The sequence below is a fragment of the Erpetoichthys calabaricus genome, chromosome 7 (assembly GCF_900747795.2).
Source record: "Erpetoichthys calabaricus chromosome 7, fErpCal1.3, whole genome shotgun sequence".
In the NCBI taxonomy this organism is placed as follows: Eukaryota; Metazoa; Chordata; class Cladistia; order Polypteriformes; family Polypteridae; genus Erpetoichthys; species Erpetoichthys calabaricus.
In genome coordinates this window covers 26069845-26092921 of record NC_041400.2, presented here as the reverse complement: position 1 = coordinate 26092921, position 23077 = coordinate 26069845, and the positions used below count along the sequence as shown (strand labels likewise).

General features: G+C 35.0%; 1 protein-coding gene across 6 annotated transcripts in view; it reads right to left on the bottom strand.

The window, feature by feature from the left end:
• The window catches only part of LOC114654402 (probable E3 ubiquitin-protein ligase HERC1), a 195758-nt gene that overhangs the window by 127855 nt on the left and 44826 nt on the right, over positions 1 to 23077 (bottom strand). For all 6 annotated transcript variants that reach the window (XM_051930060.1, XM_051930063.1, XM_051930064.1 and 3 more), the window contains 13 exons: positions 18935 to 19106; positions 18344 to 18478; positions 17183 to 17348; positions 16523 to 16648; positions 16015 to 16224; positions 15357 to 15509; positions 15139 to 15271; positions 9428 to 9619; positions 8915 to 9133; positions 8553 to 8726; positions 5250 to 5364; positions 3253 to 3379; positions 953 to 1097 (listed from right to left, as the gene is read on the bottom strand). In XM_051930060.1, the coding sequence (XP_051786020.1) occupies positions 953 to 1097; positions 3253 to 3379; positions 5250 to 5364; positions 8553 to 8726; positions 8915 to 9133; positions 9428 to 9619; positions 15139 to 15271; positions 15357 to 15509; positions 16015 to 16224; positions 16523 to 16648; positions 17183 to 17348; positions 18344 to 18478; positions 18935 to 19106 (2067 nt within the window). The remainder of the gene's footprint in view (positions 1 to 952; positions 1098 to 3252; positions 3380 to 5249; positions 5365 to 8552; positions 8727 to 8914; positions 9134 to 9427; positions 9620 to 15138; positions 15272 to 15356; positions 15510 to 16014; positions 16225 to 16522; positions 16649 to 17182; positions 17349 to 18343; positions 18479 to 18934; positions 19107 to 23077) is intronic.

Genomic DNA, 23077 nt, shown 5'->3' with positions numbered 1-23077 from the left:
TCACATGTATACAGTCTTGTTAATCATACTGGCAAGTGTCAATGTACTGAGTTGATCAAGATGTGCATTTCTGACATTTATTGTACAGTGCATGTGACTTTGACGAATTTTTATCTACAAGTTGAAAAAAAACATGTTGGGTCATACTGAACAACAAAAAAGTATGTTTTTGATATCTACATGCTGAAAAAACCATGTTGGGTCATAATGAACATCAAAACAACAATGATCATGTTTTTTCACAATAACAATCTTGTTAATAAAGAGTTTCCCCATGAATCAGCAACATTACACTGAGCTGTACCGAGACATCTGGGGGAAAGCTTTAAGAAAAAATCTCCAAACACTGGTGCACGCAAAACTGCATTATACAACATGCCAGTGCACCTTTACACACCACTGCACCATGATAGTGTACCTTGCACACATTGTGTTATCAGTCAAAGAGTTTTTGACCAAAAATAATGTGGTTGTTGCTTCATACCTCTCACACCCTGTTACTTTATTGTTCCCGAAATTACAAATCTGAAGGGAAGATGATTTGCTACCATGTTAAATATGCAAGAAAAAAAATGCAGAAGGCTCTAGACATGCTAACAAATTATGAGTACAGGAAATGTTTCTAGGAATGGAAGAATTGCTGGGACACGTTTATTGCATCTTAAGGGGAGTATTCTGACAGTGCCTAAAGGGAACTGCAGTAAGTTGTATAATAAAGTTAAAAAAAAAAAAAACAATTTCAGGAATTTTTGGGACATCTTATATACAGAGGAATAGTATAACTTTTTCATACACTGGTGAACTACTACTAACAGGTTACTGCAAATAAACTGAAATCTACTTGAATAGGCAAAAGTTTGATATTGTAAAACAAATTCCAAAATCAGAGATTAAACACTAAACCTTGGAAAGATTAATACAGTCATTTTAAATATATTAAGCCTCAACATACTACTGATGCTGGGGGCTTCTTCCTCTTGATTGTGTTCTGCAGTCTCAATATTGCTGTTGGGATGATGATCTTGTTCTTTCACCACTCTGTCTGCATTTTCAGAAGATATCCCCTTACTTCCATCCTCGTCCACTTCGTAAGAAAACTGAATGTCCATTTTAGAATTTTCAAATAACAAAGAAAAGTTTAAATTTACACTGAATCTCTTTGCAAAATATTTAAATAGTAATCTCATTTATTTACATTTACTATGTATCATAAGACAAAAAAACTGTTTTATAAACCAGAAAACAGTATGAACATGCAGTATCAATGTTGATTATCTTCTACAGCCTCAATAAAATATAATCTTGTTACAGACATGTCACCACATACTGTAACAATTGGTGCCCAACCAGTGTGCCCAACATATACAACAGGTCAAATGGATAAAATGAAAATATTTCTGTGGTTTATCCATGTCTACTTTTTGCATATAAATGTTTCCTTATTACACTTTATATGTCATCACTGCACAAATTCAACTGTATTATGTTGTGTGTTAATGTAATTTATGTAATTTAATATACTCACTCCCTGTACTGCAGCAGGGAAGAAACAAGAATATTTTAAGCAAATGTCAACAGAATAATTAAATGGTATGTTTTATTCGTTTTATTACAGAACTCTACACTAATCCTTTTGTAGTCACCCGAGATAACTCAGTGAAGGCTCATCTTGCCTACGTTTTTCTGAAAGGCTCTAAGGCCTTTCCTACTGGCTCTTTGTGTGGGTCATCTTTGAAACCTCTCGTCATTGCAGTTCAGTCCAAAAAACCCCAAACAAAGTTTATGAAATCTTTTGTTTTTTTGTGATATGTAAACTATATTCTATTATTGTAAGCAACCATATGATTAATGTATAAGTTTTTGAACTATTCATGAGGTATGGACATTGCTTTGGTTTGAGATTAACTGGGCCAAATCTACACTGTTTCTACTTACTCTCCTTGTAATACTAAAGTACCATCAGAGTTTGGATATCTTAGAACTGATATCTTCTTATGTCTTCTATTGCACTAAACAGTTATCAGAGGGTGCTTTCTGTAGTTAAATAAAGCCTAAATGAATGGTCTTCTGTTGAACTACTGCTTTAGATTCAATAGCTGAATTCCCTTCCACCTCTCTTCCAATTACTGGTCTACAACTGGTATATCAGTTATACCCAAATTTATCTGGGATGGCAGGTGACCGTCATTTAAGGCATGGTGCTCTTATAATAATAATAATTCATTACATTTATGTGTCCTAAAGATAAAGTTAGTATGGTATTTCCAGGATTTGAGCTTTATCACTTTTGCTCCTTATCCTATTAGGTTCTGAAAGTAGCCTGGCTAGCTAGCTATTGAATCATATCTGAATTCACTGTATTCACTAATCTCAAGTCAGACAAAATTTTATTTAATTCTATTTTTATCCTAAATGCTTTAGATATAGCACAGTATAGAAAGAAAATGCAATTTAAATGTGTACCAAGTTATTTACTGTAATTAAAAACAAAGATTTGCTAGTTGGAGATATGCCCTGCAGTTACCCTCTGTGACTGAACAACAGAGTACTTGACTACTTGTTAACTGTGGGTTAAGGGTTCACATGTTCCAGAAAACCAGCTCCTAGTAAAATATCCTTTCCTCTTATTTTGAGTTGAATTGACAGGGCTTTGTTCTCTTCATTTATACATTTATTGCTTCAATAAATATTAAGAGAATTACAGTATAAAAAGAAAAAAATAAATCATAAACTCTTGTTTTCACTCAAACATTCCCTACCCATAACCGCTCTCAGTCTTAAAGTGTTTTTTAAAATCCCATCTTATGATTAAGAACAAAATAACTTTTACAGCTATTGACTACACATTTAAAACTCACAACAAGACATCATACAAGTGTTCACTATCAAATCTAATAAATTCATTAGAAATTAATGAAACTTTTCTTTGAGAAAGGTACTCTACTAATGTGTTTTATTTGACCTTTTTTAGTTTTAACAAGTCTTTTAATTAAATAAACAAAGCATACAGTTTGAGAAAAACGCAAAGCACATTATAAAGTACAGCTTTCATAAATTTTAAGTTTTAGACTGGAGTTACATTGCCTATTTAGGGTTTGGACAGCAGCCCTAAAGACCGACCCATTTGTTCTGTTCACCAAAAATAACAAATGTTTGTATCAGTGAATTCAAAAAACTTTTGTGGTTTCTAAGAAAGTAAGTAAAGAATATGAAGACTCTATATTGTCAAAAAAATCCAATATACTTGGTTACCTGAACAGGCTGGGATACTGTCTGAACATCAGCGCTGCTTTCTTCTGAGCTTTTAATGGACAACAAGGCAGTACGGACATTGTACACAATCTGATAGACCTCACGGAGTTTCTCTGATGGTTCAGACCTGTTGGAAAGAGCCTCAAAACTATCAAAAATGTTTAAGCTACAATGTACTTTATAATTAGATTAAGTGGTGAATCTAAACTTGCCCTGCAATACTGTAGATGTACAATATGTGATGCTTGAAATGGAATAGTATCCTACAGAGGTATACTTTCTAAAGAATATAATTTGCAAAACAATGTGATCTTTTTTGACCTTTTTGATACATGTAAAAGAAGCAAACAGTAAAATATCTTTTTTTACTACAAATACCAAGTGGAAGTTATCAAGTTTAAATGTTAGATCCTAAAGTTAAATTGTAAATGTCATATTTAAACGACAAATGTCATATGTAAATGGAAAAAGTCAAGATTAAATGACAAATACCCACTGGATCCGCCGTATGATATAAATCGGAAATATCAGGTATATGTGTTAAATATGGTACCTGCAATTTGATTGAATCTTAACTCTTTCGATACTGGTATCGACAAAAGTCACTATGAGGAGTTAGAAGGTTGAAACTGTTTCTAGATGTTGACAAGGTCAACTACTGTGGATTGTTTGGTTTTACATGATAGATAGCAGTTAGTTGACACCTCATTACCACACTTTGAGCAGTAAAGAAAACTAAATAAACTGTGAATCACACTTCAGGCATCAAATGCCAGTCATTGATCTCAATTACCAAATGGGCTAACTGAATGTTATTTTCTGTCATTCTAAGAAAGCAAGAAATGCAAGCCAGACAATATTGTCTGTAACAAACAGGCAGAAAAAAACATAATTACACATGCAACACATCTTATAAATAGTATGACTTACCAATGCATGCAACTGGTTGCTCTGAACAGGAACATATTGTTCAAATTTGACATATGTAGAGTGTATGGAGTGATCATACGTTTTTAGACATTTGCTAGTTATATGTTGGGCACAATTTAAATAATGAAAAAAATTGACATCTTTCACAGAAAAATCTATAAAGAGTTGAATGATAGAGTCAGAGTATTTTTTTAAGTCAACAGCAGTTAAATTGATGTCATCAACATGAATGGGAAATTCTTTTCAAAACTAAGACTTACTGCAGCACACATGAAGTTTGAATGTTTCCATTCAAATCTGACAACTGGCACTTAAGTCTGACACTTTCCATCTATGTTACATTTTTGAATTTTAACATATGTTATTTATATTTGATATCTGTCACTTCAGTTTGACTTTTGCCAAATGTTTTGTATTTACCATTCAAGTGTAATATTTGCATTTGCGTTGGGCACTCTACAAAAAACTGCACTGCTTTTGCATGAACCAAAACTTGCCACTATGAGGATTCAATCTTCATGTAAACCTATAATGGTATACATGTATCAGAAAATGGATAGCAGCATACTAGAAACTTGATCTAAATATAGACAATGAAACAAAATTAATTATATAAGCTTTATTTAGAGATGTACGCCTTACTTAAGATGACAAAAGTAGCTTGAACTTTAATAAGAGGCATTTTATTCTTTCACAAATCATTCATTATATATAAATAATCTATAAGGTGTGTGTTGTGACTGATTCATCTGCTGAAATGCCAGAATGTCGACCACATATCTGAAATCTATTACTCACATTTAACAATATTTGCACATAAAAGCCTGAAAGCTACTAAAATATTAAACATCTGCCTCTGTGAATATGATTTGAAACCGAAAAGCCGCTGTAATTTACAGAAAGCATTTTATAAACATTTAAAGTAACCAGGAAAGACGAAGCAGGAGCAAGATCATTTCACATTTGTTCTGAGCACTATGTAATGAATAATTCGGAACTTTAAAATTAAAAAATTAAAGGTGGGTTTCTTTAATGCAAATACATAAAAAAGACAAACCAGCATTTACCTTTCTTCCCAGTATGCTTCCTTATGAAATCCAGAATGTTTCAACAAAGCAGCTAACACAAATCTGGTGACTGAATCCAGTTGGACATCTCTAACATCACTTCCATTCTCCCATTCTCAAGAAAAAATAAATTAAAAAGTTGGAATCGCATCACACAGAAGAAAAAACATTTTTTTTTGTAAAAATGTGTCTATAGAAAAATTCATAATATTTAAGTCTAAATGTTCCTTGTTAACTGAGTACAGTAATAGTTATTAAAGCATTTTAATTTACAATATTACACTAGAACATTAGAAAAATGTAATCGAGAACAGGCCATTCAGCCCAACAAAGCTTGCCAGTCCAATCTACTTCATTCTTCCAAAATAACATAAAGTTTTGAAGGTTGCTAAAGTCTTACCATTTGCCACATTATTTGGTAACTTATTCCATGTGTCTGTGGTTCTCTGCTTGAAGAAAAACTTTCTAATGTTTGTAAGAAATTTAACAAATTTTCAACTGTGCCCCTATGTTTTTGTTGAAGTCAATTTAAAGTAACAATCTTGATCCATTGTTGAACAGGGGATATGATTGAACACTTCAGTAAAAATGTTCAATAAAACTCCTGTTCTTGCCATGTGTTGCTCAACCTTACCCTTATAGATAGATAGATAGATAGATAGATAGATAGATAGATAGATAGATAGATAGATAGATAGATAGATAGATAGATAGATAGATAGATAGATAGATAGATAGATAGATAGATAGATAGATAGATAGATAGATAGATAGATACTTTGCTTAATTTACCTGTGGTGAACTTTGAGCTTACTGGCCTGTATTTACTTGGATCTGCCAGATTACCCTTTTTATATAACATGATAAAATTGGCCATTTTCCAGTCCTTCAGAATTTCTCCAGTGCGTAGTGATTTCATAAAAATATACATGAAGGGTTTATTTATGTATTAATTAATCTCCTTAAGAATTCAAGGGTAAATATTATCTGATCCTGGTGATTTGTTTAATTTCAGACTATTTCATTTGAGCAGTACTTCACCCTCCACAATTTCCAAATCCCTCAGTACCTCCTTAGTGGTCCCTGTTACTGCTGAGAGGTTATCCACTTCCTGACTTGTGAAGACTTCAGAAAAATCCAAGTTTAAAGCATTTACTATTTCAATGTCTGCATATTTTAATTCCTTTTAATAATCCTGATACACTCCACCTCTTCTTTGAGCGTTCTTTTACTATTTAAATACAGTACTGAAAAAATCTCTTTGGGTCACCCTTCGCTCTATCTACAATAGTCATCTCTAACTGCCTCTTTGCTTCACTAATATCCTTCTTAATGGTTGCCTTCATGCTGTCACAGGCCCCACGACTCATTAAGAGTTCTCACAGTTATATACCTTATACAGCTGTTTTTTTTCCTTTGCAGCATTTTTTTTTCAATTCCTTGTAAACCCACTGCAGAATTTTTTAAATTCCCTACTAATTTCAAAGTTTAGAATGTAACTATGATATACAGTATGTAAAGCATTTTTAAACCTGTTCCACTACTCCTAAACTGTTTCTACACTTAAAAGCTTAACCCAAATTATCCCTTTTAGACTTTACTGCATCTGTTCAAAAGCTTCCCTACCAAAATTAAATTTAACTGTTTTAGTCTTTGCATCTATGCTCTTCCAAAACACTGAAAAATGTATTAAATTATGGTCACTTGACTCTAGTTGTTCAATCACATCTAAACTATCCTGGTTATTATAAAATGCTAACTCTAGCACACTTCCCCCTGTGGTGCTTTAATATATTGTGCTACAAAATAGTCACTGATTACATCTCCTGCTCTTGTACTCCTCAATGACTATAATATCCCATTGTAAACTTGCCTTTATAATATTATTAAAAATATGTGCATTAGGGTGGCACGGTGGCACAGTGGGTAGCGCTGCTGCCTCGCAGTTGGGAGACCTGGGTACCCGGGTTTGCTTCCCGGGCCCTCCCTGCGTGGAGTTTGCATGTTCTCCCCGTGTCTGCGTGGGTTTCCTCCGGGCGTTCCGGTTTCCTCCCACAGTCCAAAGACATGCTGGTTAGGTGGACTGGCGATTCTAAATTGGCCCTAGTGTGTGCTTGGTGTGTGGGTGTGTTTGTGTGTGTCCTGTGGTGGGTTGGCACCCTGCCTGGGATTGGTTCCTGCCTTGTGCCCTGTGTTGGCTGGGATTGGCTCCAGCAGACCCCCGTGACCCTGTGTTCGGATTCAGCGGGTTGGAAAATGGATGGATGGATATGTGCATTAAAATTACTGTCTGCAATAGATAGTCTATAGCACACTCCTAAAATAAGGCCTCCTTCCCTAATGCTTTTTCAGACATCCTCACTAAGATGTGTCTCATCATCCAGCTGAAGAATAAATTTTGTTTTAAAACAGCAAACCCCTCTACTTTTCTTGCCTGTCTATCCTTCCTAAAAAATACATACCCATCTATATTATTCTCATCCCCATCTTTATTATTGCTATATTAACATAATTTTATTCAGCTAAATACTCAGTTGTTTTATATTTGATATTTCAAGCATTAAGTCAAGGTACTTTTAATCTGTTACTTATTTTACTTTTATATTTTGGGTTAGAATTCATGTTACTATGCATATTTGATTTTACATTATTGTTTGTTGGTTCATGTGCAAGTCTAAAACTATCCTGTCTTAAACTTTCTGCTTGACAATTCCCTAGTTTAAACAATCCTCAAATAACTTGCTCATATGCCCCCCCCCCCCCCAAAAACATTGGTGCCCCTCCATTTCAAATGTAACCCCTCATGGTGGTACAAGTCCCATTTGTTCCAAAAGGAGTCCTAATGCATAATAAATGTATATATTGCCCAATAAATGTATATATTTATACCCTACACCAAGATTTGAGCCTTATGTTAAGCATTTGAACCTCCTCAGTTTTGCCCAGACTGATGATTGCACAGGCAGAACTTCAAAGAAGACTACCAGTTCTGCTTCTCTGCCTGGCACCTAATTCTTTAAAATTGAATTGCAGAACTGACAGCCTGCCCTTATGTATGTCATTTGTTCCAACATGGACAACGACAACTGGATTTACTCACACTCTGGCCAAGAGCCTATTCACCCTTCCAGGGAAGTCTCCCAACTGTGCACACGGATGGCAACACACTGTGTGAGACTTTCTGTCTCTGGACAAAACCTGCGCTTCAACCCACCTAATGATTGAGCAATTCTAAAAGTTTGAAGAAAGGCTTAAACACATATCTTGTATGACCACTTAAGTAAATATTATTTATTAAAATACCTCTGCTAATAGCATAGTCCTTTATCTTCCTCCAGACCCCATGTGCCGGTTCCCTATGGATTCCTAGTGCTATATCAACCAGCACACAGATTTCCTCAGACAAACTCTCATCCACTGACTTTGATTCAGTACCGCTTGATAGTGTCTTTTCAATTAGCCTTGTCATCAAGGAGCCTAGAAAGAATTTCATCCAGTGAAACTTGAGAGGAAGTTGTCAATAGATTTAGTGCATGTTAAATAGATAACACCATTATATAAAGAATAAAAGAAGCTTATGCACTAATGAGGGCAACATCTTAGCAACAAAAATATTAAATTCATATTTAATGCATGTTCTTTGAAACACCCTTGTATTTGCCTACCCAGCTGTTCTCCATCCACTTCCAGACCATTTTGTAAAAGTGGGTTATTCAGCCAGACCTCTGTTTCTTTTTCTTGTTCTGAAAGTGGAGGACCTTGTAGCATTCCTCCTAAACAACGTCCAACCAAAAGTGCCACTGATCTTTCCAAATCAAGCAACCAATGCCATGTCTCAGACACAGGCAGTAATCCATTTAGTGTGTCAGAGTTACCAGAAGATTCTAAAAATATAAACAAGCAGATACTCAAGTGTAGTTAAATCAAATATGCTACAAAATATGTACAGTTACATAAAAATAAATGTGACTTAAGCATTTGTAAAAAACTTGAATGGGACGTATGCATTTTCAACAAATATCAAAAATTAATTCTACTAACATTACAGCAGACAGTATACTGAAAAGTTGTGCTGAAAACCAAAAGATTTACTCACTAACTAAAACTAAAAAGACTATATTAAAGAAATGTGCATCCACTACTAAAGAAGTAAGAATGAGAAATCCCTTTTACCATACCCAGAGGTGTCTGCCCCAGTTCAGACTCTTCCAGTAGTCCCATATCAGGTAAAAAACAGCTTAGCTCATTAATATGTTCCAGTAGAGAAAGAAGGTGAGGCAGCAATGGTCTTGTAATGCTTGGTGACAGCAGCAAGAGAGAATATATTATCTGGCACAAAATGCTTCCTGCTGCAGAGCTAAACAGTACAGCTAAAAAAAAAACCAAAAGATTAGGCAAAATGTACTCTTCAACATTACATTTATCAGTATCAGTATAGTAGACCAATAAACATAACAGAAAACCTACAGTGTATTTTTTAACTATTGCCCGGATTTTTAAATAAATTATCAAGATCATATGATCTAGAATTAGAGTTGTGTGACTCAGGACAATAATGTACTTAAATTGAGTCCAATTATGTAAATCTCTCTAAAAGATCTTTCTGTATGGGCCCAAGAAAAAACTATAATCTGAACATAGAGTGAAAAAACAAACTGCTGCATCCGTCTAAAATGCATATCCACCTACATTTAGACGGCAAAGCCCAAGATTAACATTTGAAAAAACGACTTTGAGTAGTATTTTGAATTTTGAGCTGTGCTTTATGTGTTTTTATTTTTTCTCTTCTGCTTCATCTCTCAGTTTCCCACCTTCTCTGTGCTGATTAATCTATTGGTTACTGCTTAGTATGTCTGGAGACTTGAAATGAATATCAAACATCGGAAGTGTCCTCAATTACTTGTGGTATAAGAGTTTAAACATTGTCTTTATATGGGAATACAGGTTAATGGCAAAAAATGTACCATGATTTGGTATGAGGAATTATTTCATAATGGCCTCTATAAGAGCTGAGTAGCACAGATTGGTAAATCTCCTCTAGTGTAAACTTGAAAATTAAAATACTTAGCACTGGTTCTTTTGAGGCCAGTGGATTCTCTTATGTGCCAACAGAGATGGGTGGTAGGAACAAAACCCTCTGCTGTATTATCATATGCTTTTTCCTAACATTTTTAACTAGCAATACATCTAAAAGAATATAAATTAATGAGCGTAAGGACGGAAACACCTTTATGAATACCTTGTTAGAAAAAAAAAAGCCAACAGAACTGTTTTCCAGTGTATTCTACATTAGACTCTGTTTTGATTTAAATGTTTTCAGATGTTGAACCCCTTCTGTAAAATGTTTCTGTTCATCTCTTGCTGGCACAGTTCTCACTCAAGATTTGACTACATTTTTATTTTTAAGTTCCTTGTTTCCCTTACTGCTAATGTGTTTCTTTGAATTTCTAGCTTGTCTGAAAACAAGTTTAATTTTTCTTTGTACTTTTACCATTCTGCCTCTTGAAGACTTCATTTATCTTTTGTCCTGAATAATGATTTTAGTAATAAGCTTACCTCTAAGCCTGAAAACTTCATTCATATTAAATTTAGCTCTGTTGATCACCTTGCATATGTGTGTTACATATTAAATTTCACTCATAACCATGGATTGTCATTAGCACTTACTGCCTCTCCTGACCTCCTATCCTCAGGTCTGAAGATTGGTGGTGTGGCGACCCATGACGTCACTTCTAGATTCTGGAACTTGGACCCACCCCTACTGCCTCAAACACCCTAAGACAGCCAACATCACCACATGTCCAATCAGTCAGTCTGACTCGTGCCTGAAGGAGACATCTCTGATTGCTTAAATTACTGTTAAATCTTTCTTTTTTTTTTCCAATTATAAGAGGTTCGCCTCCAAGATGCCCCAACACTTTATCTTGTCCTGTGGTTCTCTACACCATGGTTGGCCATAAAAGGTTTTATTTGCAAAGTCACAATTGGCTACACTAGAATCCTGGTTTGTGTAAATCGGCATAGATTTGTTGAATGTGAGTTTCACTTCTCGCCTTTGCAGAAGGCCATTTGTGTCCTTCCTGTAATAGCTCACTTACAGATTGGAAAATGATGATAGATTTGGCAAAAATAATTACAGCAATTGACAAATTCCAAAAAAGTGCATACTGTGTCTTGTGTATAGGAGGATTCTTCGAGACAGCATGAGGACATTTCTGAAATTTAAACCATTAGCTTGAATGTCATTGTGAGCTTCCGGACATAAAACAAGTTACTTGCTGATCAACTTCACTTACACTGAACAATTTTCAGTCCAAAATAATTTTTTCCTGTTTGTTTAGATGTAACTCAGCTTATTTTTCCATGCACAACCAGATCTTAGTAACATTCTTCCTTCACTGCATTTTCTAAAAATTTAATGATTCATTTTGTGACCTCTCAGAGAATGTGCAAGTACCCCACAATGAGAGAACATCTTGGTTTTACATTAATTTTTTAAAATACCCTGGCTGGTTTGTCAGGTACAGCTAGACTCCAGAATTACCTGTAAGCCTTCATTTCACAGTATGTAAAAGCATTGGCACATGTTTTCCTTCAGGAATATAATAAATTGGAAAAAATTGCTCAGATTACTCAATATATAGCATACACGATTCAGGACTGCTGTGAGAAACATCAATTTACCTAATGGAACTAGGTAATTGCACAATAACCCATCTTTGCAATTGGTGGTTGCAAGTCCCTACTAACAACAAAAAATAGGGACCTTTTACTGATAACAGAGTCAAAAAATTCACCTTAACAAATGATGGGTCCAAGATTTACACACTGATACATAATTGTAAACAAAATGTATTGTTATCAAATAGTGCACCTTACACTAAGTCTACATAACAGTAATAGCACAGTAGATTCAATTAACTCAGTAGAGCTAGCTAGAAGAGGTACAGTGGATTGGTCACTTAAAATATGTAACCAAAACATTTTTCTTTATAATCACTTGGACAGCACATCCACTGGCCAAGCTCAACACACTTCAAAATCCAATAATAAGGTCTATCTTAATCTATCTTTTTAAGTTTGAGCAAAGACAGCAAGTACAGGTTGTCCCCAGGTTACGGACATCCGACCTACAACATACGAACGGGTCTGCAGCTGTAATGCATGCGCCTCAGTAACTGCCGCTCCGTCATCTTCGGCCTGCGGATGCTACAAGCGGTGGCTGGACGGAGGCTGGAAGGGGGCGATTTCGCTGCTCGTGCAGTGAAGTGTCCCTCGGGTGGCTCCCGGTGGCAAGCGGTTTCACTGCTCGCCCACCACACACGGCTGCCCTGTTCGTTCTAGGTGCGCGGCTGGTAATGCTAAAAGTGATGATCCGGTTGTGGCTGAATGGGGCGGCGGGGGGTAGCATTGTAGTGTGCCTCGGTTGGCTGCGTGTTGAATTTGGGCGGTGGTGTTGCGTACACTGCAGGCAGCACACTGTAGTGGAGGTGACTGTGAGGTGGGCTGGTGATGAACCGTTCCTCACTGCCCCCATTCATTCTCTAATAGCAAGCCTGCTTGCACTGTTACGCACATAGCAGGAAGTTGTCTCTTGTCAGTACAGGGTGGTTCAGACCTAATTATGCAGATCCAGATCGTCTAGATGACTTTGATTTATGCAGGGATGATTCCAGTTCGGTGCTAAGACGATTCTTCATGTCGTCAGCTTGCACACTTCTCGATGGTCCGGGATTTTTCGGGTGATTTTCTATGTAATTAACTGAATATGTTATAGTGTAATGAAAATTGCATAATTAGATCTGGACCACCCTATACATCAAACGTGTTGACGATTGGTACCTTCCTGCTGTGATAGCTGTACAGTGTTGTGCAGAAGAGCTCATCTTAACCTTTTGTCTTCACCCTTCAACAATGTCTCTGAAAAACAAATCTGATGCAAGTGCTGGTGATATAGTAAAGAAGAGAAAAACCATCACCATTGAAAATAAAGTAGAAATAATAAAAAGGTCAGAGAGAGGTGAAACTCCATCATTCATTGGCAGAGCACTTGGTTACAGTCGGTCAACAATAGCATTCATTAAAATAATGTACCTGTTCCGACTTACATACAAATTCAACTTAAGTACAAACCTACAGTCCCTATCTCGTACGTAACCTGGGGACTGCCTGTACTGACGTTGCTGTCTGTCAATGCCATTGCTTCATCTTAAGATTCCAACTCTAGACTCAGTGATAACTTACATGCAGTCCCTTTTGTTTTCTTCACCATGATAGCATAAATAACTACAGAATCCAGGTCAAAAGTTAATACATGATGGCAAAGACACCGCATATATTAATTCCATTTTCTGTCTCCAGCCTTCACTGCAACCCAAAAGAAATCTATTTAAAGGTTACAGGTACCAGGTAATGTTTGTTAATCCAGAAGGACCATAGTATATTGCTATAGATGACTTGATTTTACCTTGATCCCATTGTATTCTGTCTTAATTCTATTTTTTTTTTGTTTTGGATCTAGTCAACCAATTTGATGCCTCATGACAGTTTAAATAAAAAATAATTTATAAATATATACACAATACTATCTGTCCCCAGCGGCTCTGCCCATGCAGTAGTGAAACAGGACAGTGAGGAGGGCCCTGCCTGGCTCCCTACTCCTGACGTCACTCTTCCCCTCCCCTCAGCCCACAGCCTCTGTCTCAGATTAGCATGAATATATCGCTCCTGCAAGCAAACCATGGTTCTTAGCGTGATGAGAGAAGTTGCAAAATCAACCGGAATGTTCAAGCAAATTACAGAAAAAAACTCAATCTAAATCCATTAAGTAGTTCTCTTGTTCGCTAGTTAAGCGGTGGTAAGGAACGCCCCGAGGCTAGCATGTCAGTGAGGAGGGCCCCGCCCCTCTCCCCTTAGCCTGCTGCATGTATCTCGGATTCGCACAAATACATTGGTACCGCAAGCGAATTATGATACAGGGCGCAATGAAAGAAGTCACAAGATCATCCAGAATGTTAAAGTAAATAATAGAAAAAAAAAACAATCTAAATCCGTTAAGTAGTTCTCTCGTGAAAAGCGGACAGACATACAGACACAGACAGATGTTGGATTTTATATATATAGAGATATATTCACATATACGAGAACATACTCAAAATTCCAGTCAATAGCATGAGAGTAGGATGTAGTTATCAACTATGTGACTAGATATCATATGCCTATAGTCTTGTTAATCAGTCTGTCAAGTGACATTGTGCTGAGCTAAACATGTCCTTATTTCTGACATTTATTTTACAACCATGCATGTGACTTTGGCCAGAAAAATCACACCAGGTCATACTGAACACCAAGTCAAACACAATTGCATTTCTGGCATTAACAGAGTTGTTAATAAAGAGTTTCATTATGAATAGACTGGTCTGTTAATAAGCAACAATACACTGAACTGCTGAGGCATCTGCAGGAAAGTTTCCGGAAAAAACAAACATCCAGAGAAGTTGTGCAACACAGCACACACTGCATTGTCAGTCAAAAGAGTTTTTGAGCAAAAACAACGTGGTTGTTTTTCACACATCCCATATTCGCTAGATCTTGCTCCCATGACTCTTTTTATTCCTGAAATTAAAATTGAGACAGAAAAGAAGCCAATTTGCTGCTGTGTTAGAAATCCAGGGAAAAAAATCTCAGAAAGCTCTAGACATGGTAACACAAGATGAGTATAGAAAATGTTTCCAGGAATGAAAGAAGCACTGGGACAAGTGTGTTGCATCTGAAGGTAAGTATTCTGTCATTGACTAAATGGGAATTGCTGTAACCTGTATAATTTATTTTTACAATTACAGGAATTTTTGTGTCACCCCTAATATGTATAAAAAACTCAATTACTTACCATGTAGCTTTTTGATGACATGCTTATCTATTGTACTCTCCTCTAACAGTATTGTTGCCCTCTTAAATGTTTCAGCAGCATAAGGTAGTAATAGAAAGAGGTGTTTATGAAGTAGCATTACACTGCCATGATCCTACACAACAAAGAGCAAAAACTTAACAAGATATTTTCATTGCTCTTGGATTAAAACATTATTCACCACAGCAAGGGTAACTCACTTTTGCATCAGAACTCATGTAGCAGTGGGCTAGCAGATGTCTATGCATGGCAGACAGCAGACGATGAAAGTGAGTGGGTGGATCACTCTGGGTAGGCACTATGCTGTTTTGCTGTTTGTCACTGTTCTTCTCTAGCTCTCCAAATGCACGATCCTGTCACATGAGTAATTTAAAGAGAATTTAGTTATACAAATTAAAAAATAAAATACATGCACCACAATATTCTAGGAAATGCAACAAAAATGAAGTCACAATGCTGGAGCTATGGTGGAGATTCCCCTGAAGTCCTAAAGTCAGACCAAGACCTAATCATAACAAGCTGCAATGCTCCATGCACAAACCATATTGCTGATCACAAAGTCTAAAACAAACTGACAAATGTTTGTAAGGTACATTAATCCATAACAATAGTTTTTTAATTCCTTAAAATTGTATATAATAACACTATTAACAGGAGACTTTCAGATGTCTATATTCAGCACAATCTTTCTCAATCTAAACTATAAAATGTTTAGTGTTGCCAATAAATTAAAGTTATTATCCAGAAAATCTCAAAATCCAATTCTTTATAGAAGGATGTATCAATGGCTACAGTAACATACTGTAGGAAATTAAATACTTTATGCAAAAAGAAAAACAGCAGGGCTTGAATATTTACAGTGTAAAAGCCAATATTTAACAGAAGAGTCTTCAGAAGTACTTCTGACAAGTAAAAGTGGTTATTGATCCCTGAGCAATCAAAAGGCTGATCCACTGAAGAAGCATGAGAAGCACCAGACGTTGATTCTGAAGGCGAACTGTATCCAAGTAAAGACGCAACATGGGACTGCTCCTGCAGACTGTTAAGGACCATGTCTAGCTGCATTCTCTACAAAAAATGAAGCAAGCAAAATCTGTCTCACAAAAATGCTTCTGTTTTTTTGCATTTAAAATATTATTACATTTTTCAATATCTATGTAAATGTTTAGTATTTTTTCAGTCATTTAATGCATTTGTTTATCTTAAGTAGTATTTGTCTATAAGGAAAGTATTACAGTACTTGCATATTGTATCTTGTATATTGTATTTAATATCAATGATACAGAGGACTTTCAAACACACATCAGCAAAACAAATATCAAGGAGAAATAACTACCTTTTGTGTGTAAACAAATGAAATTCCTACCTGCCCCCTGGAAAGGCTATCCCAGCTCTCTGGACCCTGAGGTAGAAGTGAGTGCAAAAGCTCAGTTCGCTCCCTGAGTGGAGGCAGCAGCAATGAAGCACCAGAAGAAAGTGTAATCATCAGTGCCTGCAAAGAATAGTACTGATGCTCATAAAATAATTTAAATACACAACATATTTCTGTAAATATTGCCATGGTCAAATTTCAGCTTCACGTTTGTCATATAGTATGTCACAATTAGAATGTAATACACTAGTGCTTATCCAATCACTTAACTATTTAAAAATACAATTTACTATAATAAACATAGAAAAATGGGAAACATGAACAATGTCTAAAATGCCTGTCATAATAAACAGCATAAAACTACAATACAACATTAAAGACACCCTATGACATTGTCAAATTCAAAATAAAGAAAATTAAAGGTCTGAAGAGTCTGGCATGACTTTTTGCCAATTTAAAATTAAAAAATGTTCACCATAAAATATATGTAATTCCAGTAATTAAGAGTACAACAGCTGTATTACCATGTCCAAAATTTAATATGGCTGAAAATATGGAAAACATTTAAAAATATTTATCATATGGTTAATTTTCATTTACAGTATTATAATCAACTGTTATAAAAAATTTGTCACTTTTAAAGAGACACAAAACCTGCTGAATGGAATCAGGTACATTCGAGTCAATGAGTCTAAAGAGCAGATGCCTGAGGGGTCTTCCTTGAACACCAAGTACAGCTGATCCAGTTCCACCAGCTTGTGCCAATGACAGATGAGTGGAAAGCAATTTGAGACACAGAAGAATAAACTGCTGATGTTCCCTTTAAGAATAAAAATGCAATTCACAAGCTGTTAATTAATTGCTGGGTAAGAATAATATTTAGTGCTATTCCTTCTTACATATGAAATCTATTAAAGGAAAAATTACAGAGCCTTTTTCTGTGTTGCACATGCTCTTATAGATTATCACATAGCAAACTGCAATATCAGATAAACCAGACCATGAGTTTACAATAAGCATGCACTGGGTAGCTACACGGTGAGTAGACAAATACAAATGCTTTTGTTTGCCTTTCACTAGAAAACAGCTACAGGAAGGTACTCATATCCTCCAAATGAATGTAAGATTTTTATGCTCTTAGGGTTCATTCAAGTACATCATGTGCAATGACTGAAAGACTGTTTTGCTCTCCTGTTAAAAGAGGAACTGTACACATTAAAATGTTTATGATTAGATGGTAAGGTTTTTTACAGGCATTATAATGAAGAAAACTCAAAAAACATTTAATTTGCGAAACACTGCCCAAGAGCAAGAGTTTTTCCTGAATGTTTACCACTATTTGGTAGTAATACAAAAAAATATAAAATGAGCTTGATGAAAAATGTTCTCTGTTGGATTATGTCTCTTGAACTATCAGGGAACAACTTGCCCATCCCTCCTCTTAACCAAATATAAACACTAAACAATTTGACATACTGGCACATGTTGCACAGTTCACATGAATGTGACTATGAAAAGAAATTCCCAGTATCACCATTTAGAGTTCCTGTCCAACCCAAAGATTACTTTAATATTCCAAAAATAAACATACAGTGAGGTGATCATCTTATTTTCAAAGGCATTTTTAGTTAATGATGTATAAAACTCTCACAGCAACAAGAGCAAAATTTTTATGAGAATAACTTTCTAGTGACCAATAATAAAAAATGTAACTTACCAAAAAAGTTAAAATTACATAAATAAATATCATTTTACGGTTCATATTTACTTATTTATTAATGTATAATTTGGCAATAAGGAATGAGGATACCGCACCTTTGAGATGTGAATGGGCGTGGTGGCACATCAGAGTCGATCCTTTCACAATACTGTTCTAGGAAGTGACGAAGGTATGTAAAAGTACTCTCCTCTAAATCAATGCAGAATGGTCGATGCCAAGCCACCAGTTGTCTAGATTAATTAAAATGAAAGCCAAAAGATTCCCAATAAAGCTTCACATTAATAATCTTGTGAAAAATTTAGTCTGTGACAAACAATCTTTGCAATTAGAACTGTATGTTTTATCTCCATGTATACTGTATATTCATTTTTATGGATTTGTTAATGTTATTTCTTAAGACATAGCCTCTAAGCACCTTTCGGTCATATTTAAAGGTTCTTGATTTGTTATTTGTTAGAAAAAGGAAACTGTATAAAAGACAAGAAATTGTGAGCTATTTCCTGAATACAAATGTTCCGTTTCTGTTTCTTTATTGACACTATGAGATTATGAAATGGTTAAATTTATTGGGTATTAGAGATGTTTGACTTCAACTGTTCATTTTTTCTCCTTAATTGGGAATCTTTTTATTAAAATAAATGCAATTAAATACTTTAGAGAAAAAATAAATAAATAAATTTTGTCACCTGTCTGTAGGCACCGCTGTCCAAGCTAAGCTATGTGAGGTGCCCGCAGTTATTTGCTGAATAGCAGTTCCTTCCAAACCTATAACCTTCTTAGGCTTTGTAATAGGGGTGGATGTGTGTCCTTGTCCACACTGACCCATGGCATTATTACCCCAGGCATACACTTCATTCTCTGCCAGAAAGAATAAAAAGTAATTTTATCAATATGAAAAATTAAGACATAAAACACTGAACACATATTATTCTAAAACTCTTCAAAAATAGATATGAGAAAAGACTTGAAAACAGGGCCCTAATACAATACTTTAAAAGGCAGATTTCATTGTTATAGAGTCAAAACAATAAAATGTCAAAAATGTTATGTGCAATGTGATACTATTCTTCCTTCTTTATGTTCAAAGCATATTCACGGCGTAAATGTGTTTTCTCTTTGTCCTATATAGACTTCACTTTCAAAATCCACTTTCAGCCTTCACTTGGTAATTAAGAAAACCATAAAGTGACAAATTAGTAAAGTTGTTACAATAAAAGCAAGCAACACTGAAGGGGCTGATGCAATTTTGCAGTACTAACGGCATTACTAACAAGTCTGAGCATTATAAAATTGATCACAAGACACAATCGTATCTTACTTTTCAAAGTTTTGACTTATAGTAACTAAAGCATGCACTATGAGTTCTTGCTACTTACAGTATTTGTTTATTTTAACTACACAATGGCATTAAATATGATAGCTAGTTATAAATGAAACACCCTTTTTTGTATTTGCAATTCTGAGAGAATGAGAAAGGACAAATTAATTAATATCACATCTCTTCAGACAGAAAAGTGCTATATAAATGCAAAAAATTATTATTATTATTATTATTACTATTTACTTGCGAGTGCAGCTCTACTCCCACATTGCAAAGCGTGCGTCTCAGTATCACAGAAAATTGAATCTTGATTAACTTTATTAACATCCACGAGAATATAAATAAACATGTTTTATATACTGTACTTTACTTGGAGAGAACGATTTTACCAATGGGAATTTCAATTCACTTTACTGATTCAATTCTTTAGAACTACGCAATTAAATAAATCATTTTATTTGTTTGATTCCAAAATTAAAAAAAAAAAACTTTCAGGAGCTGCCTCTCAAAATGATTCCCAAATTAATTATCTATTTAATTATAATATAATATTTATATTTGTTAAATTATATATTAAACATGCTGGTATTTCATATTATATAATAATTTAAATAAGAAACTATGCTTGAGAATCATAAGTGAACAAGAATTGTGTGAAACAATATCAGGTAATAATTGAGTGATTCACTTTGCAAATTAAATGAAAAAGAATCATATGATTTCTCTTTCATGGGTAATGAATCAAATGAATGAAAATCATATGATTAAATTACAAATCAAATGAACGAGAATCATGTGACTTGTTCCCAGGTAGCAATTCAGTTCATGAACCAAATGAATGAGAATCGTCTGACTCGCTTGCAAATCAAACGAAAGAGACTTGTGTGACTCATTTATGAACAATGACTCAGAATTTCAAAGAATCAGTGAATAATATATACCTGGTGCATTCAATATGCCATAAAGTGTATGCTATACTAAAGTTGAAAGCAAAAAAAAATGTTAAAAATGTGAAAAATATTTTTATAAAGTTCAGGTTTGGGTGACTAAAATGTTCAATGTACAAAAGGACATAAATGCATTAGTAAATGTATTAGTTTATTACTAAGTTTACTGTATATATTCCTCTTAAAATAATTTCTATAATGAATTATACAAAACAAAACATTCTAATATAAATGTGTTATTACTGCATTGTACTTCTAAGGTGAACGAGACAGTGATCAATGAGAGAGTTCCCGTTCGCCAATAATGATTTAAGTTCTAACTAAAAGAAGCAGTGTGAATAAGAATCACAAATCAGGCTGTACTTGCACATACACTTTAAACATCTAAACGAAGGAGGCAGACGGTTGAGCTGTACAGAATCATTCATTCATACTTGCAAATAGATTCCCATGATACAGTAAAAAGAGTCACTCAACAAGAAGGAATCATGCACAAATCACCCATCAATACATTTCGCAGAGAATACAAATTGGATTAAGCAGGTTCATTATATAGACTGATGAAACTTATCATAGCTGTGAGGTGGATGCCAAGTTTCTTCACAGCCTCCACATTAGAATGTATAGAAAAGCTTAATAGAACAGCTTGGATTTACAAGAAATGCACCATATGCAGAACTAGAGATGATACACAAGCTTATATGTTTCCTTTGATAATAAACATTTTTGTTTACATTGATCACATGTGTAAAACAAATCCTTGTATCAGTTCTGCTGCATATATGATTTAAACAGAACCATAAATGATTTTTGCACTGCAAAGAGTGATAGTTCCTCACACATTAAAAAAGATTTATTGTAATATTAGCAGAAATGCTATTTATCTTTCCAGTAGTAAAATCACAATTCATAAGAGGTTTATATAAAACTAGCTGTGTAAGCCAAACTATTGAAATTGTCAGAAAAAAAATTGAAATGTAGAGATGTCAGGTAATTGAAAGGAACTACTCTGGGTATCTCTCTCCTAGGAGGTTTCGTTTTGCAGATGTGCTCGCATTGTTTGTGCATTTGTGGCTACGTGACTGTCTTTCTTCGGAGGTTTTGTTTTGCCAACGTGCTTGTCTCGCTTGTGTATTAGTGGCTGGAGGAAAAGTAAAAGGGATACCGGTTTGCTGATGTGCTCGCCTCACTTCTGTATTAGCCGCTAAGCGAGTGACTCTTTCTTTGGAGGTTTCGTTTTGCCAACGTGCTGACCTCACTTGTGTATCCTCAGAGGTGGGGCCCTTACCCTGACTCCACCTCTCACTTCCGGGACGGACAGACACACACACTTCCACACATAGACATTTATAAATAAGATAACTGAAATAATATTTATATGTGTACATAGTGGAGAAATTATTACCAGGTTTATTAGAAGTGGTTTATTAGTTCATTTGCCATCATTCATTTTGCTGTCATATTTTTGTCCCACATGCTTTAGTTGTACTACCATCTCTAATGATTCATCTTCTTCAATGTTTGGGTAGCTTTAGATTGGCCACTTTTGTTTGAACTTTGCCCGGGACTGCACTACTTATAGCTTTATTGAATATAGTCACAAAATTTACAAAAATTAATATACTTCAATTGATTATTTTATAGCAGTTTCAGAATTAATTGTATACTCTATGATGGCAAAAAATGATAAAGTTGCTAAAAAAAATTCAAAAGATTAAGTAATGCCACAACACTTAGTTGGTTCCCTGTGACGCATCTCTGTCAGATGCAGCCCAGCATTCCTGCATTCTAACAGTTTACCGTGTGTAGCTATCTCAAGTCTTTTGCTGAGTGTTCGTGTGTTTTTCGTTTTGTTCTTCTTAAAGCCCTAAGATGTTGCCCAAACACCCTGCACCTTCTAAGGCTTCTGACAATGAACCTAAGCACCAGAAAAAGTTTAAGACACTCCAGGAGAAGGTTGAACTACTGGATTTGCTCCAGGAACTAAAAAGTTATGCCGCAGTAGCCACCCGAGGAGCTGTAAATCCTCTGCTTTGCTGTGGAGTCATTATTTTTATTACATACCTTTATCAAACTGCACAGCTAATTCATCATCATCTTAAATCAATATCATTCATTATTCGTGAGTATCCATACATTTTACTATATTTTTATTAAGTTAAATTATTACGTATTTACCCTACTTATACCAAAGAAAACGACAGCGAATACCAAAGAAAACGCGCTTGCATGAATTACAGTACATATAGGGGTAACATTGGTATTTTACATTCTAGCACTGCGGAAGACATAGCAGTACAGTACTGTACAGTATACGGGTTTACCTTTACATTCTTTTTTTTTTAGGGTAATGTATTAAGCTGAGTTTGAAATGAAATTAAAGTGTTTTGGAGGCATATTTAGGGTTTAAACTATAAAAATAGGCATTTATAGGCATTTTTTGACCACATCTAAAATTAGCGGTTTTTCACAATTTGTGGGTGCTCTAGGAATGTAACCCCAGCGAATTTCGGGGGTCGTCTGTAATGCATATTAAGTAAGCATTTGTAAAGAACATTACA